Raw genomic sequence first — 14,588 nt, 5'->3', positions numbered from 1 at the left:
CTCCCCCCTGCTTCCTGGTCTGCTGAGATAAGAGCAAATAGCCCCACACAGAGGCTAGTCCTCCTGCACTGTCTTCCCTACTGCGATGGACTGTATCCCCCTAATTGTGAGCCAAAATAAATTCTTCTTCCCTTAAGTTGCTCCTTCCCTAGTTCTTTGTCATGGAAATGAGCCAAGAAACAATACACCAAATACAAAGTATATTGTATTTGGAAGAAAGAAAGGAAGAACAGAAGGGGGAAGGAAGGAAGGAAGGAAGGAAGGAAGGAAGGAAGGAAGGAAGGAAGGAAGGAAGGAAGGAAGAACAGAAGGGGGAAGGAAGAAAGGAAAGAAGGAAGGAAGGAAGGGAGGGAGGGAGGGAGGGAGGGAGGGAGGGAGGGAAGAGGAGGGAGGGAGGAGAAGGGAAGGGAAGGGAAGAGAGGAATGTTGCTTGATCTGAACAGAAACATACAAATAGATACTAAAAAATGTAAAAGTTGTTTAAGAGATAACATGCAGGCAATTTGAAATTGAAGCATATTGTGACTGCAGCCAGGAAAAATGAAGGTGATTCAACGATGAACTGCAGTGGTGGGAAGGGGTCTTTGTTGAGATAGAATGAAATGGTGCATTCATGCTCAGTTTCTAACTGTCTTAGAGGGGTACAGGGCCAGCAAGATGGCTCATTGGGTAGGGGCACTTGCTGCCGAACCTGATGACCTGAGTACTTTGTCCAGGATTCACATAATAGGAAAGAACTAACTCCTGAAGGTTATCCTCTGATCTCCCACATATGCTATGTTACATGTATGTGACAGGTAAGTGCACACACGCGTACACACACACACACACACACACACACACACACACATTTTCACTCTCACACAAGCAAATAAATATATTTTTTAATGTAATGTGGCTTTACTTCTGATGTGTTAATGAGTCCAGAAGAAGTAGACAGTTTATAACTAGGTTTTCAAAACTAAAATCAAATTCAAAGAGGGAAATGCATCTTACACAATGTTTTTTGGAACTCTATCCCTCACAAGGGCCTAGCGGTTCTTAGCCATGGTGGCTTTGCTTTTAGCGAAGATATTGAACCTTGCTGTGGACTGAATGAGCATATCCCTCCAAAACTCATTTTGGAACTCAAACTTAAAGTTTGAGGAGGGGAAGAGAGCCTCAGGATGCATCCTCATGAATGGGTCAGTGCCCTTCTAATGACACTTCAGAATGCTACGTGGCCTTCCACACTTCTGCACGTGAGGAAACAGCATTCGTCTCTTTTCCACTCCTTCCATCATGAGAGGATCAGAATTCACAAAGAGTGCCTTGATGAGAATGGAAAGCCAGCCCTCTCTTGACACTGAATCTGTCAGGGCTTTGATCCTGGACTTTGAAGCCTCAAGAATTACAAGGGGAAAAAAATTATTATTTATGAATTAGCCAGTCTGAGGGGCCTTGTTACAGCGGTAGGGTCGAGCTGACGAAGTTGCTCTCTTGGGCTCACGTTGTATGAGGAGCCTTTCTGTGCATCCTGTCGGCCTTCCTGGCTCCCTCCTCTTACATCCTGATCTTAGGTCATTTGTAACACACCAACTGCCCAGAAATCTAGAAAATGCCCTTGGACTGCACTACAGAGTTCATTTTCTTTCTTCATAACAGCACCTTCTTTATAAGATGACTTATCTGCTGGAAACTCCTCGGGAGGCCCCCTTCTTTCCTGACAGTAGTCCCAGGAAAAGTGTTTTCTTATGGTCCTCGTGTCTCCCAGCAAGGAGCTGGTACTTGGTAAGCCCATGAGCCTTCCAGCTAGCTCTGTTCTGAGAGTGATGCCCAGAGCACAGCTCTCAGGCACTGGAGACCGAGGACAGGTGACAGGAGTCTGAGATGGTCTGACCTTAACCACTGGCTGAGCAGGCCCTGCTACCACCAACTTGACATTGTAGGGCCTTCAAGCTGTCTGGCAGGTATAGTTTGAAATGATGAGTTATCGTCAGGAGCCAAAACCATGACAAGAGCACAAAGAATACAGAAAGAACGCTACCACTTTCCAAAGTCTATGCATGTTGAGATAGTGATTGCACATGGGTTCAGTCCTATAGAGGAGACACACGCTCTGACATGGAAAAAATGTCCTGGGTTGACCTCAAGGCTCCACTCTTTCAGCGATGGAGACTTCCATTTTCTTAAACAACCGAGATTTGCTTCATCAGAGTTCTGGACGCAGAAAGCCCATTGTCCTCGTTTGCACATAACCTCCTTGCTGTGTCCATGCGTGCTGGCCCCTGGGTCTCTGCCTCTTCTTAGAACCTGAGTTTGCTTGTACTACTCTGTTGATCTGTGTGGACTGAGACAACCGTGCCTGCCTCCAAGAACCAGAGAGAGCGCCTTAAATCCGTGGTGTGCCGTAGTGGTGGTGGCATCTGGAAGGCTCTCCGCTCTGTAGGAAGTGTGAGGAAGGGACTGCGTGTGAATTGGCAGCCACCGAAGATCAGCTTTGGGAGGATCAAATGGCTTGGCTCGGTGGTAGCACTTGCCTGCAGGGCACAAAGCTTTGGGTTCAGTATCTAACCAGGAAAAATGAATTAGTCCGATCCAAAGTGAATAGTGAAAGCTCAGGTCAGGGCTTCAATTAGTAAGCACGGATACAGGCACACCAGGGCTTTTAATATTGAATTTTCTAAAGCACTGGCACATAAGCAGCCCATAGATCTTCTCTGTCACCCCAGCTACCCGGATGCCTTCCTTAGGTCCCCTCATATTGTCTCATGATTCAGTCTGACACACAAGTCCTCTTTGTTTACCTCTCTTCAGAATTCCCGGGGATCACCAGTCAGCCAGGCCTCTGCTTATACAGCCAGCATGGGCCACATGCACCCTGGACTAGCCATGAATGTGATCCAGCACATTTGTAGACCCCAACATCATGCCACAACATCAGAAGGTTCCCTGTTACAAACTATTGTCATGGTTCCTAGCACTGTGCTCAAGATATGATTTGTTGGCCAATTGTTAAACAGTGAAACTTTTGTTAATTGTTATGTATAACTACATGCAGAATTCATTAACAGAAATTATTTGGATGAGAAATCAGTGTTCCAGACAGTTACCAAAACCAAAATCTGTGAAACCTCTGAACAGCAAATGAAGTATGTGTGTGTGTGTATAAAGAAGAGAAAGAGAGAAGAGGGAAAGGAATAGAAAACAGAGAGAAGGGAAGAAGAGAAGAGACTGATACTTATTGAGAAGGAGAAGAGAAAAGTCCTGGGATGTACAGAATTCTTACCAAGGTACGCAGTTGCTTAGCAACTGGTCCTCAGCCAATGAGAGTGAAATGTCAAGCGGGTAGTCTTTCTGACTGGCTAGACAAGGGAGCAAATGGCTTGGCGTGTCCACCCCTTTGCTGCTGTGCCAGGGTGGAGAGTTTGTTTTCCCACTGGCAACCCTCTTCAGGAGGGCAAGGACGCTTGTCATGAGCCATTGATAAAGACTAATGCCCACCCACGGGGAAGGCGGCAGCTTCCCAGCGCTGGATTCTCCACAATAAGTTGGGGTGAGGAGGAGCATCCCAGGGCCCTGTCCCACTCCGGTTTCTCCCACGCTGGGGGAAACAATCCCACACCCAAGCCCCCTTCCTTTTATCCAGTAGAAGGATATTGTGCCTAAGCTGACAATCAGAATATTCGCTGCCTGGCTTGTTCTTTGTTTAAGGAGAACTTACACATCTTTCCCCTACTTGGCTCCTGATACACAGGCAGGCTGCTGAGCAAGTTCGGCAGGGGACTGCCCTATGAAGGCTTTTAATTGACACTTTTGTGTTGTCTCCTCTCCTGAATGACAATAATAGCTAATATCGCTGAGAAATTGCCATGAGCCAGACAGAGTTTCAACACTTTACATACATTAACTCACCTCATGCCAACAGCACTTGGAGGCTTGTAGTTATTGAATTTTTTACTGCCGCATAGTCATTGTATAAATCGGTGGGCTCCATTATGTTACTCTCACGCACGTGTGTCAAATACTTTGAGGCTGGCATGCTCGTTGTCCCTGTTTGTGCGGATGTAAAACCTGAGAGACAGTGGCACCAAACAACTTATGCGGGGGGGGGGGGGGGGAATAAGGCATTTGAGACTAAGAAAAGCAGCGGGGCTTGAGTTTAATGCTGGTTATACAAAGGCAGTTTCTAGCAGTTTCCTGAGAAAGTCCTTCCCACCTCTCTCTTCATGGTTCGGCTCTTGGCCTCTCTCAGGATCCTGACCCTGAATCCTTCTAACAGGACCCTCCTAGTCCTGACTACAGTCCTTCACAGTGCAAAGCTTACTGTAGTTCCCTTCTGCAGGGCCCCTGGCCAGCACAACCTTTTGGGGAAAGAGCCATCTGCACTTGGATTTGCTAAGATACTTCTTTTACATTTGAATCAATATTGACGTTTTCTAAAGTGCTGTCACGTCAGTATCTACCCATTTGACAGGGGCGGAGCTGAGGTGTAGAAGATGAGGTATGAGAAACAAGACTCCCCTGCAATGGGAAGCCCAAGAAGAATGATCACCGAGAGCGGAAGTAAGGGTAAAACCAAAAAGAGGCCTTGCCGATAGCCTAACGCAGCTGCTTGCTAGCCGGCTAGGACCAGCTCCAAAGGCAGACAGCCTTTCCCATTCACTGAGGGCAGCTCTAACAGTTCAGGAAGAAGCTGTGTGGCAGCTTCTCCCAGGGCTTGAAGCTGGGGGGTGGGAGCAACACGACTTTTTTCCATCTTTTCTTTTTTTCTCTGCTTTCACTCCCCACCCCCATTCTGCCTGACTCCCTCCACTCCCGCTCCAAAATCTGTAATGATGGAATGGTGAAAAGCAGGGAAAGATTGATAATCAGCCTCATTATTACCAGCATTACATATAATTATAGCAAAAACCTCACTCATTTGGATCAATTGAGAGGAAAATCAGTTTAAATTCGTGACAAGTTGGCAGATTACTTTTAAATTACAATTTTATTACTTCTAAGTAACACACGTGAATAGTTTGTGTTTCAAGTACCGTAAGCTAATGGTTACTAAGTGGGGATTTTATGAAACCTGCTTTAAAAGACTCTTTTGTAATTAACACCCCGTTAATATGCTAATGACACCCTTACTATGCTTTTTAAATTGCTTGAAAACAGATGTATCCTAAATAGGCTCAATGCTCCTCTCACCAGCCTATTTGCTTAACAAACCTTCTTTATTTTTTTGCAAATCAGCAAATACAAACTAGCTTATACCACAACCAGTTCTTTTATGTTTATTAGTTGTTAATGTGTACAGATTCTTGCCTATGACAGGAGGTATGAGCGTGTCAACACATTTGTGTGTGGAGGTCAGAGGACAACCTTGGTGTAGGTCTTCAACTTCACCTTATTGGACACAAGCTCCAGGGTGATGATGGTGGTTAGTTTGGCCTGGCTGGCTGGCTCAGGGGCCTCCTCTCTGGCTCCGCCTCCCTGTTCTGGCTCCGCCTCCCTGTTCTGGCTCCGCCCCCCGTTCTGGCTCCGCCTCCTGTTCCTGGCTTCACCTCTCGCTTCTGGCTCCTCCTCCCATGGCTCCTCCTCCCACCTCAGCTAGAAACAGTGTCCAACTTTTGAGTGTCTGCCAGGGATTCTCAATCACATCCTCACACTCACTGAGAAAGTGCCATCTCCCCAGTGCCCTATGGCATTCATCACCTTTCTCAACTGACTATGTCATAATTCAATAAGACTATATTGCTTTTGATTAGGAACCAGACTTATAAGACTTCAAGAACCACTTTGGGCCAGGCACCGCATGCCTATACTCCCAGCACTCAGGGAGGCAGAGGCAGGCAGATCTCTGTGAGTTTGAGGCCAGCCTGGTCTACAAAGCGAGTCCAAGGCTACACAGAGAAACCTTGTCACCCTGTCTCAAAAAAATAAAAGATAGATAGATAGATAGATAGATAGATAGATAGAATAACTACCTTGGTTTATAAAAGAGGGAATGAGCTCAGAGACAGATGTGCTCAGGGCCACCCAGTGTAAACCTTCAGGTCTCCTGATTTCCAAAACCAAGACGTATTGAACCCACTAAAGAATGCCTATCGTCATGACATTCCTCATGAATCTGTGCTGCTATTCCCATAGCAACTACGAGCTTTTTCAAAACCTTTTTCCCCCTCAGTGCTACATGCCAGGCTCCATGGCAAGCCTTTTAGATAGAAAAGTGGCCCCTCGGGGCCACTGTCTGCTTCGTTCGAACTCCCGCCTGGTGCTGAGTGGTTTGTAAGTTAAGACCCACCCCTGTCAGGCAGGTCAGCAGAGGTTCCCGATGACAAGGCGGTTCTTTGAAGAGGGATTGCCCTGAAGTACTCCAGTCAGTACTGAGAACGACTTAAAGCGGGGGTCTAACCTCACACCGTGTCTGCCTGCCTCTCTTTCCATAGTTGTGCCGGCACAGGCTGGTCCGGACGGGCATGACACTGTCCCTAACAAATGAGATGTGGCAGGGGATCTCGCTTTAGAAAAACCGTCTATTTCACAAGCAAGCTCCCTATTCTGGGAGCGTGAACACCGGGAAGCCTCCTGGCTGTGTGCCAACAGGCGTTTGAGGCAGGTACCAAGGACGCCACTGGATGACTTTTTACTGCTGAGGTCTGTGAACATGGATTCTGCCCACAGAGCTCTTTCACCTGTGGCCTCCATCCCTCTAGGCTTCTTGTTCCATTTCTCCCAGCCTCTGAATAAGAATAGACCTTTCCAAAGACTGTAGTCATCTTACATTACTGTAAGCGTCATTCCTGTACACTGTCACCCCCACCCTTGTGTCATCTGCTCTTGGCTTCGAAATTCCTGAATTTTTTCAGATCAATACACTCAGACTCGGCCTGACAGAAATTTCCAGAAATAATGGAGCCTCAAATGTTTTCAAGACTTTGGAGCAGGGAACAGGTCCTCTGCTCTGGTGTCCTATACACACCAGGTTTTTAGCTCTTAAGCTGAATGAATGAATGAATGAATGAATGAACGAACGAACAGGCACTCTCACATCAGTCTAAGGTACCACTTCCCTGTTCTCTGACTTCTGCTCTGCTCCCCTCATTGCTGGGGCTGAGGAAGCACAGGGTGCTCCAAACCCTAAGCCCTCCACCCAGATCCTTCCCCCCATCACAATCATGACTAGTAAAATGGAAAAAGGAGACTAAAAATATTGAGTGCCAGAAATGAAACTCAGGCAAACAGCCTAAAATATTTATTAAGCACTTTCCCTGCCAGTCCTCTAACTTCTTGTAAATGTTCTTTTGATTTAAAGATCACGGGCTTTTCCATTTTTAGAGTCCAAATATTAATTCTGAAATCTGAACAGGAACTTGGATTGACCTTTAACCTGGAAATCCTCACTGTGCCCACCCCTGCCCTCTTCAAGACACAGCAGCCAACAAGGGCAGCAAGGGGCTCTAGGCTCTTTAATTCAAAGGTGGGGAAACAGAGGGCTCTGGAAGACCCAGGGTGGGACCGATAGAGGCAGCCTCATGAGCCCTTGCCCTGGAATGACATCTGTGATTGTCTGAAACCAGGAGCCAAACCCAGGTCATGTCTACTTCAGCATGTCCCAGTGCGCATTCTGACACTTTAAGAGCAGACATCTTCTGATAAGGAGAAGAAAAAAAAAAAAAGGTACATTCAGAATTCCAGCCTCCAAATGTTGTCTGGAAAGGGGGAACAAGCTTCTATCACTTATTTATAATTTTCCATGCTCAAAAACAAAACAAACAAACAAAAAACCATCTAGCCCTGACAGCTGTAGATAAGTGCTTACCTACCCAAAGTGGTTAGCAGAGGAGGGGAGGACTCTGACTTAGCAGCATGCCCCTGTTCCTCTTCCTGTCCACTCAGGTTGCTCCAAGGGAACTGGGAAGATTAATCTGAAGATGGCATACATCCCCGAATCCCAGCCAAGCCACATGTCTCTGGACAGTTGGGACAAATGACCTACGGGATGCTTTGTCTAACTGTGAGAACTCAGCTCCATGACAAAGAAACCAAAAGAATAGTGTTTTTACAACCAGAGTGTTGGAAATCACAACTCATGGAAATGGAAATAAAACTTCTTGAGAGAGATTCTCCTGGAGACCAGCATCAGCCTTGCTGGAGGCCAGCCAGAGCTATAGCTGTTTCTCACTACAAGGGTTGGTCTGAGAACCTCTCCCAGATGTGGTGTAGCCTGAAAAAGTGTGCGCTGCATACTGACTGGCTGACCCCTGCCCCAGAATAGAAAAATCCAGCACATGTTAAAATAAAACGTGAACCACCTGGGGAGGAAGGTGGGATGATTAACCTTTGTTTTATTCCCTGCCTCCCCCCTAAGATATTTTATTCTTTTGCTACAATGATTCAAAAGGAAAAAAAAAAAAAAAAAAACCACCATGAACCCATAAACAAGTTGTAAATAACACAGGGAAAAAGAAATACGTAGGTTGTTCTTACAAACAACTCACCTATTTCCAGCGAATCTGGCACTACCTCCTACCCCACCCAGCCTCAGTCCCCGGGGGTGGCCACACTTGGGCGTGGCCACCCAGGGTAAGGTTAAGCTCAGCTGACCTGGCCTGAGCCAACTGGTCTTTGCTCCTTACTGGAGAGATGACCTTGGACTGTTTGCCCAAGCTTTTTAGGGTTCTGCTTCACTTTCTGCAAAATGAAGAAAATGATGACAGTATCTAGTCTCCAAGGATCCCAGAGAGCATATAGTACCCCGGAGAGCACTTGGCACACAGTAGGTCCCTGGTAAATGCAGACCACTGCTTTGACTCTTTTGTGAGGATGACTGAGTTAGGATTGGGTCCATCTCATGAGAGCCACCCAAGCCCAGGAATTCTAAAAAAATAAATGTCTCCCCCCGTCTCCCCCCCCTTTTTTTAATCTCTGTGTCATCCACTTTCACAGAAGAGAAGAAAACAGCCACTTCCTCCAGTAGCCCCGACATCAGACACACAAGACTAAAGCCCAGCTCTCGGCTGACTCTGGTGCGATACCACTGGGGAAGTGAAAGGCTTCTCTTTGCATAGTTTCTTCTCTTGGTTGCTACTGATCCATCTACCCCCTTTGTAATATTGTAAACGTTTCAGAAAAGAGTTATCCTAAATATGTTCCTTGCAACATCTGATAAACAGCTATTCCTTCCTACACAAACCCTAACCACTTACGCCCATGGTAGCTTTCAATTAACCACCCACACATCTGCGGAGAGAAAAAAAAATGTGTTCTGGGAAATACATCCACGTGTGCATACACACATACACAAACGCTGCCAGCTCGACTCCCCTCCATGGCTCCTCTCAAGCTAAAAGAGGGCAGTTTCTACCCCAATAGTCAGGTCACGATGGGCAGGACTCTTACAAATCAGGAGGTCCCCAAGAAGCTGCTGGGTCACTGTAGTCCCTAAGCTATTCTACAGTCAGTGATCAGCCCAATTTTCCAGGCTGTTGTGAGGTAGATTGCTGCCCCTTTCCTTGCAAAGTAGGTGTGTTGGCTTTAAAAACTGTGAGAGGCAGCTGTGCAGAGCAAGGACCTGCAGCCCGACTTTCTGGATTCAGGACCGGCTCTGCCATTTTCCAGCTGTGAGGGTCCTTTACCTCCCAAAGTTTTTGGTTACTCCTCTCTGAAAGAAACAGAACAGCGAACAGTGTCAGCGAGCCTGCTTGCTGCTGGGTTAGTCCCAGCAGATAATGTAGGTGCCTGTCACCTCTGCCCCTTTCCTTCTCTCCCCTGGCATTAGTGCACAATTGGATGGGGCTAACACAAGCTTTGTCTCGAGTCTTCTACGGGAAAGCCTACTGGGAAGTCTTTTCCTGTGCAGTTGGCAATCCAAGACTTAGCCAAGCAGAAGCAAACAGTTTTACCATACAGGGCACACTCCAAGCTCAGAGTGGGCAGTTTGCAGGTCCCGGTGAACACTGGCCTTCAGCCACATCCTAGGCATGGCCCACACATGAAGGTTACTTCCCAACAGTGACATTACTGCCCTGGAGATTCTTACAGGACCACAGATCCTTCTGTGGCTCCATTTGCTAATATGTGAAAGGGCAGGGGTTACCCACCAACGTAATTATGAAGGCAGAGGCATTATGGCTGCAGGTACTGTTCCCAGATTGCCTGAGCCTGCGGTGGGACCCCCCCCCCTTCCTGCAGGTTCTTAGACAGTTCAGAAGAGGCAATTCTTTGGCATTGAGCGTAGGCCTCCTCTTAACTGGCTCACACAAACAAAATGGAAGACGTCAACAGAGCCAAGCAAAATAAGCCATTCCTTTCTTAGGAGTGACAACGAAACTCACCGTTAGAAGCAAGCATTTAAACAACCTTCTCCCATGTTATATCAGGTCTGAAACCCAATTACACTAAATACTGGAGCCTCCACAAATTATTGGAAACTGAAGCCAGCAAAATGTGTGGGTTTTTGCAGATTTAGTTGTACATTTTTCCAGATCCCCAATTCATTACTCTATAGTGATATCTGGTATTTAAATTAATTTGCATGTTGGCTTCTGAGCAAAATGGGAGGAATGGAAATATTAATTTGTATTTGGTACCAAATGTACAGACAACACTTTTTTTTGTGTGTGGGATAGCTATCTCATTCAATTCTCAAAACAAAATGCTAAGAATGGGATTACAAATTCCACTTCAGAGACTGAAGATGTTAAAGGCCTAGAGAGGTTCAGTAGCTTGCCTAAGATCACACAGACAAATAAATGATAAAAACTAAGGACCGAAGCCAATGACCTCGTTCTCTCTGTCTCTCTCTCTCCCTGTCTCTCTCTCTGTCTCTGTCTGTCTGTCTCTATCTCTCTGTCTCTCTGTCTCTCTCTCTCTCTCTCTCTCTATGTGTGTGTGTGTGTGTGTGTGTGTGTGTGTGTGTTTCTTTGGGTGAAAGCAATTCTAGTAGAGTTTAAGTTATAGACATTTCTGGAAGTCCTTTGCAACCCTACCCTTCACCACCTTGGTCTAAGCTCTCCCTTCCTTTAGGCCTCAGCTATCTATGTCTTTCCAAATGAGACATCACCCTCGATTCTCCCTAAGGTCCTTGAGTTGTTAACGTCCCACAGTTCCAGCAAGCAGACCCCGCGCACTTTTAGACTGGTCTCTCTTTCTTCACCCATTCTGAAGCCATCACCACACAGACCTTGAAGGGCTCAGGAATCTAGCTGAAGATAAACATGACCGTCAAACAGCCAAGCTCATGTGCAAGGGGAAAAGCTGTTCTCAGCTGTGAAAAGGACTGAGATGGGAGTGGAGAAGGGCCCAGACTGCAACCTGGCAGCCACATGTCGGGTCATATTATTGGCCACCACCCTCAGCCGTCAAACCAGCCCAAATAACTTGAGCTTTACCTGGTGCCGTCCCATGTCCCCTTGCCCCTGGGACCAATCATCAATCTCCTAATGCTTCCATCACCGTATATATGGTACAGCGTTACTGCGTATGATGAGTGAGCTTACCCCAGTGCAAAGGGTAGTGTGTCATTCACATTTGATCTCCAGGTGCCTGGCTCCTGCGTGGCTCACAGAGTCACTGAAGGAATGGGACACCTCCTCACCCAAAGCCTCCACCCAAGAAACGGTAGTGTGTCACGGTGCCTCACAGAGGGTTCGGTCCAGTAAAGCAGGCAAACTTTCTTCCCAGGCCTTTGCAATACATTGGCTGCCTGTCCACAGAGGAGGTCAGGGGAGCAGGGACTTCAGTTCTTAAGACCTTGCAAATCTGTCTGCTTTACCCTGCCTGCCGGAATCCATACAGCACAGTCTCTGACTTTGGTTCCCAAGAACATGAGCTCCATGCCTCCACCAGACACATGAGAAGTCGATTTGGTTCGGCTGCTGGTTGCATTTACACATGGTTGGGTGTCTGGGACGGTTCCTGGCCCTGAAAGGAAGGGTACCTAGCACAGACGTGCCTAGGCAGGAAGGCAGCCAGTGAACTTAGCTTCCCGAAGCTTCTGTGGGGACTGAAGGACTACCTTGGCTGGGCTACGGTGAAGCCTCAGTTTGCAGGGTTTTTAGAGCCTAGCCTTCCCTACCCCCAGCCCTAGATCTGGACCCCCCAAGCGGAAATGATGACAGCAACTCTTGCTGTGGAATTGGGGGCAGCAGCAGGGGAGGGGAGAAGAGGCTATTAGCAAATCAAAGGGGAAGAAAGCAGAGAGGAAAGCCAAATTAAAGGGCTATGTTTCCCTTTTGAAAATCCAATTGTAAAGAAATAAGCTTTTAAGTGAAAAAACAACCTTGCCCTTGTTGTAAAGTATTTCCGGGACTTTTTGACCAAGCGAAAACCTTTTAGATCACTTTTTTCTTTTCTCGGTACAAATTAAAGAATAGGTACATCTCGGCGATTTCCCTCACTCTCTCACTTTTCATACGCACACAGACATGTGGGGCTGTAGCAAAGCTTCTTCATCTTTGTTCCAAACCCTTCCCGACACGCTGGCTAGGACTCTCGGAATATCCCAGCGCCTTCCCGTGATGTGCAAGCCCGCCCTCGCCCAGGGACGGTTCTCTCCTCCGCCCGGGCAAGCACCCACGAGACACGCGGCATAGCCACCGCTCATGCATAGGAACGAACACGCCCGCCTTCCGATTCCAAGCTACGTTATCCCGGTTCCTCCCTGCCCCTCCCGACAGGTTCACACTCCCGCCGCGGAGCCCGAGCGAGGTCCTTACCACCAAAGCCGGTGGGAAACTTCATGAAGTGGGAGTAATTTCCATACATGTTTGCTGTCCGGTTCATCCCTCCACCGCGCTTCCCAGGAGTACGAGCCTCTCTCCCCGGCTCCCAGGCGCAGCCGGGCTTGCTTCAACTTGGGCTAACAAGAGTGGCCATCGCTTGCTAGCAGCCGGGGGAGCGCAGGCTGGGCCAGCCCTCTGGGATTAGTCAGGAATCCGCCTCTAGATCCGAGAGTCCACATAGTGTTGAGAGGCTGCGGCGGCGGCGGCAGCTGGTGCCTGTCAGTAATCACGCATAATGCCGCCGCCGTCGCTGCTGCTGTTGCTACTGCCGCCACCGCCGCCACCGCCGCCGCCGCCGCCGCGCCTGAGATCCTGTTGCTAGTTTGATTAACTCTGGGTTGGGCTGCTGCGAGCGACTCCTCTAGCTCCCTGCGAGGAGTCCCCAGAGGTCCCTACCCGGTGGCACAATCTATTAGCTGGGAACCAATCGATGTGTGACTCTGCCCTAGTAGGTCGCGAGAGAGGGGCGGAGGTGGCAGGCGAGAAAGACTCTTTTAGGTGCCTTTTCCTTGACTCGCACCCACAAAAAAAAAAATCAATGGGGTTTTATTAAAATGCATTTTCTCACTCTGGCTCCTCTCTGTCCAGTGCACTTGTTATTTGATCTGTGAAAGGGGGCGGGTGGGGTGGGGGGGCCGAGAGAGAGAACAGAGCCCTTTCATAAGCACGAAATTAGAAAAGCATGAGACTAGATGCCCCAAAAGACGGAAAACTAAAATAGAGCAGCCTTTAAATTCGGGGCTGGGCCCCTCCTGCTTGGGTGGCCAGCCCCAGTGGTCTGTGCTCCAACAATGGAAGCTTGACGGAGCAGAGCAGGCTCACCGGGAAGCTTACCTACAGGTAGGAAGGGCACGCTGCCACCATAAAGTGGTACTCACGCTGATGTTTCACTGGGGGCGGGGGTGGGGGGATAACTTCACCTTGAGCACCGTCACTGTGCCACCTGCTTAGAGGATGTCCCTGCATGGTCATCGACACAAAGACGCCCTTGGAGAGAGCCAACCCACAGACAAAAGCCTAAGCCCCTTCGATATTTAGGTCTGTTGTGTAGATCCCCTGAGAACGCGCTGCTCAGCTTGTACTTGAACGCCTTCAGTGTTGGGAGCTCACCACCATCCCATTTCATCTCTAGAGAGCACTTACCGCCCTACCTCTACTCTTTGAGGTCACAAAGAGAAGGCTACGGGGCTTGTCACTGGATCATCTGCAAGTTCTGACAAAGGTCCACCATGTCAAATACAGCCATGCCTTCCCTAGACGCTCCTGGTTCTTCCAGACAGTGTATGTAGCACTAAAACTAAGATTTCAAGACTATTCAAAACATATGCAGGAGGGCTGAGGAGATGGCTTAATAGGTAAGAACGTTTGATGTGTGTGTGTAAGGGTCTGAGTTCAGATCTCCAGTGCCCAATGGAACAAAGCCAAATGTGGCCATATGCATCTATAACCCCAGGACTGGTGAGGGGAGGGGAGACAGGAAGATTGATTGACAGGCTTGCTAGCCACCAGCCTAGTTGGAGAAGAAATGGTAAGTTTTGGAGTTCAGAGAGAGAGAGAGACCCTGCCTCAAAATAACAGAGTAGAAAGTGATACAAGGCACCTGACATCCTTTTTCTTGCTTCTGATTTTGTGTGTATGAGCAAATGCATACATACATACATACATACACACACATACACCGACCAAAAACACACACCTGTTTCTAATTATGTCATTTCTATAGACACCCTCAAGGTAGAGAAAGGAGTCAGGCAACTGTTCTTCAAGATGAGAGAGGAAGGTAATGGGCAAGCGGTCAGTGCATTCCCCACAGGCAAGTGACATGGGATGAGAACT

At 47.9% G+C, this 14,588-nt stretch overlaps 1 protein-coding gene across 2 annotated transcripts in view; it reads right to left on the bottom strand.

The window, feature by feature from the left end:
* The window catches only part of Rxrg (retinoid X receptor gamma), a 41,023-nt gene extending 27,878 nt beyond the window's left edge, over window positions 1–13,145 (bottom strand). The window contains exon 1 of one of the 2 annotated variants that reach the window (XM_021642600.2): window positions 12,687–13,145. In XM_021642600.2, coding sequence (XP_021498275.1) covers window positions 12,687–12,753 — 67 coding nt within the window. In that variant the 5' untranslated portion in view covers window positions 12,754–13,145. The remainder of the gene's footprint in view (window positions 1–12,686) is intronic. The other variant, XM_021642601.2, reaches the window with a different exon arrangement.
* Between the last annotated feature and the right edge of the window lie 1,443 nt (window positions 13,146–14,588).

The sequence above is a fragment of the Meriones unguiculatus genome, chromosome 11 (genome assembly GCF_030254825.1).
Source record: "Meriones unguiculatus strain TT.TT164.6M chromosome 11, Bangor_MerUng_6.1, whole genome shotgun sequence".
NCBI lineage: Eukaryota > Metazoa > Chordata > Mammalia > Rodentia > Muridae > Meriones > Meriones unguiculatus.
Note: the sequence above shows the minus strand (reverse complement) of the source record. Positions and strands in the feature narration are given on the sequence as shown.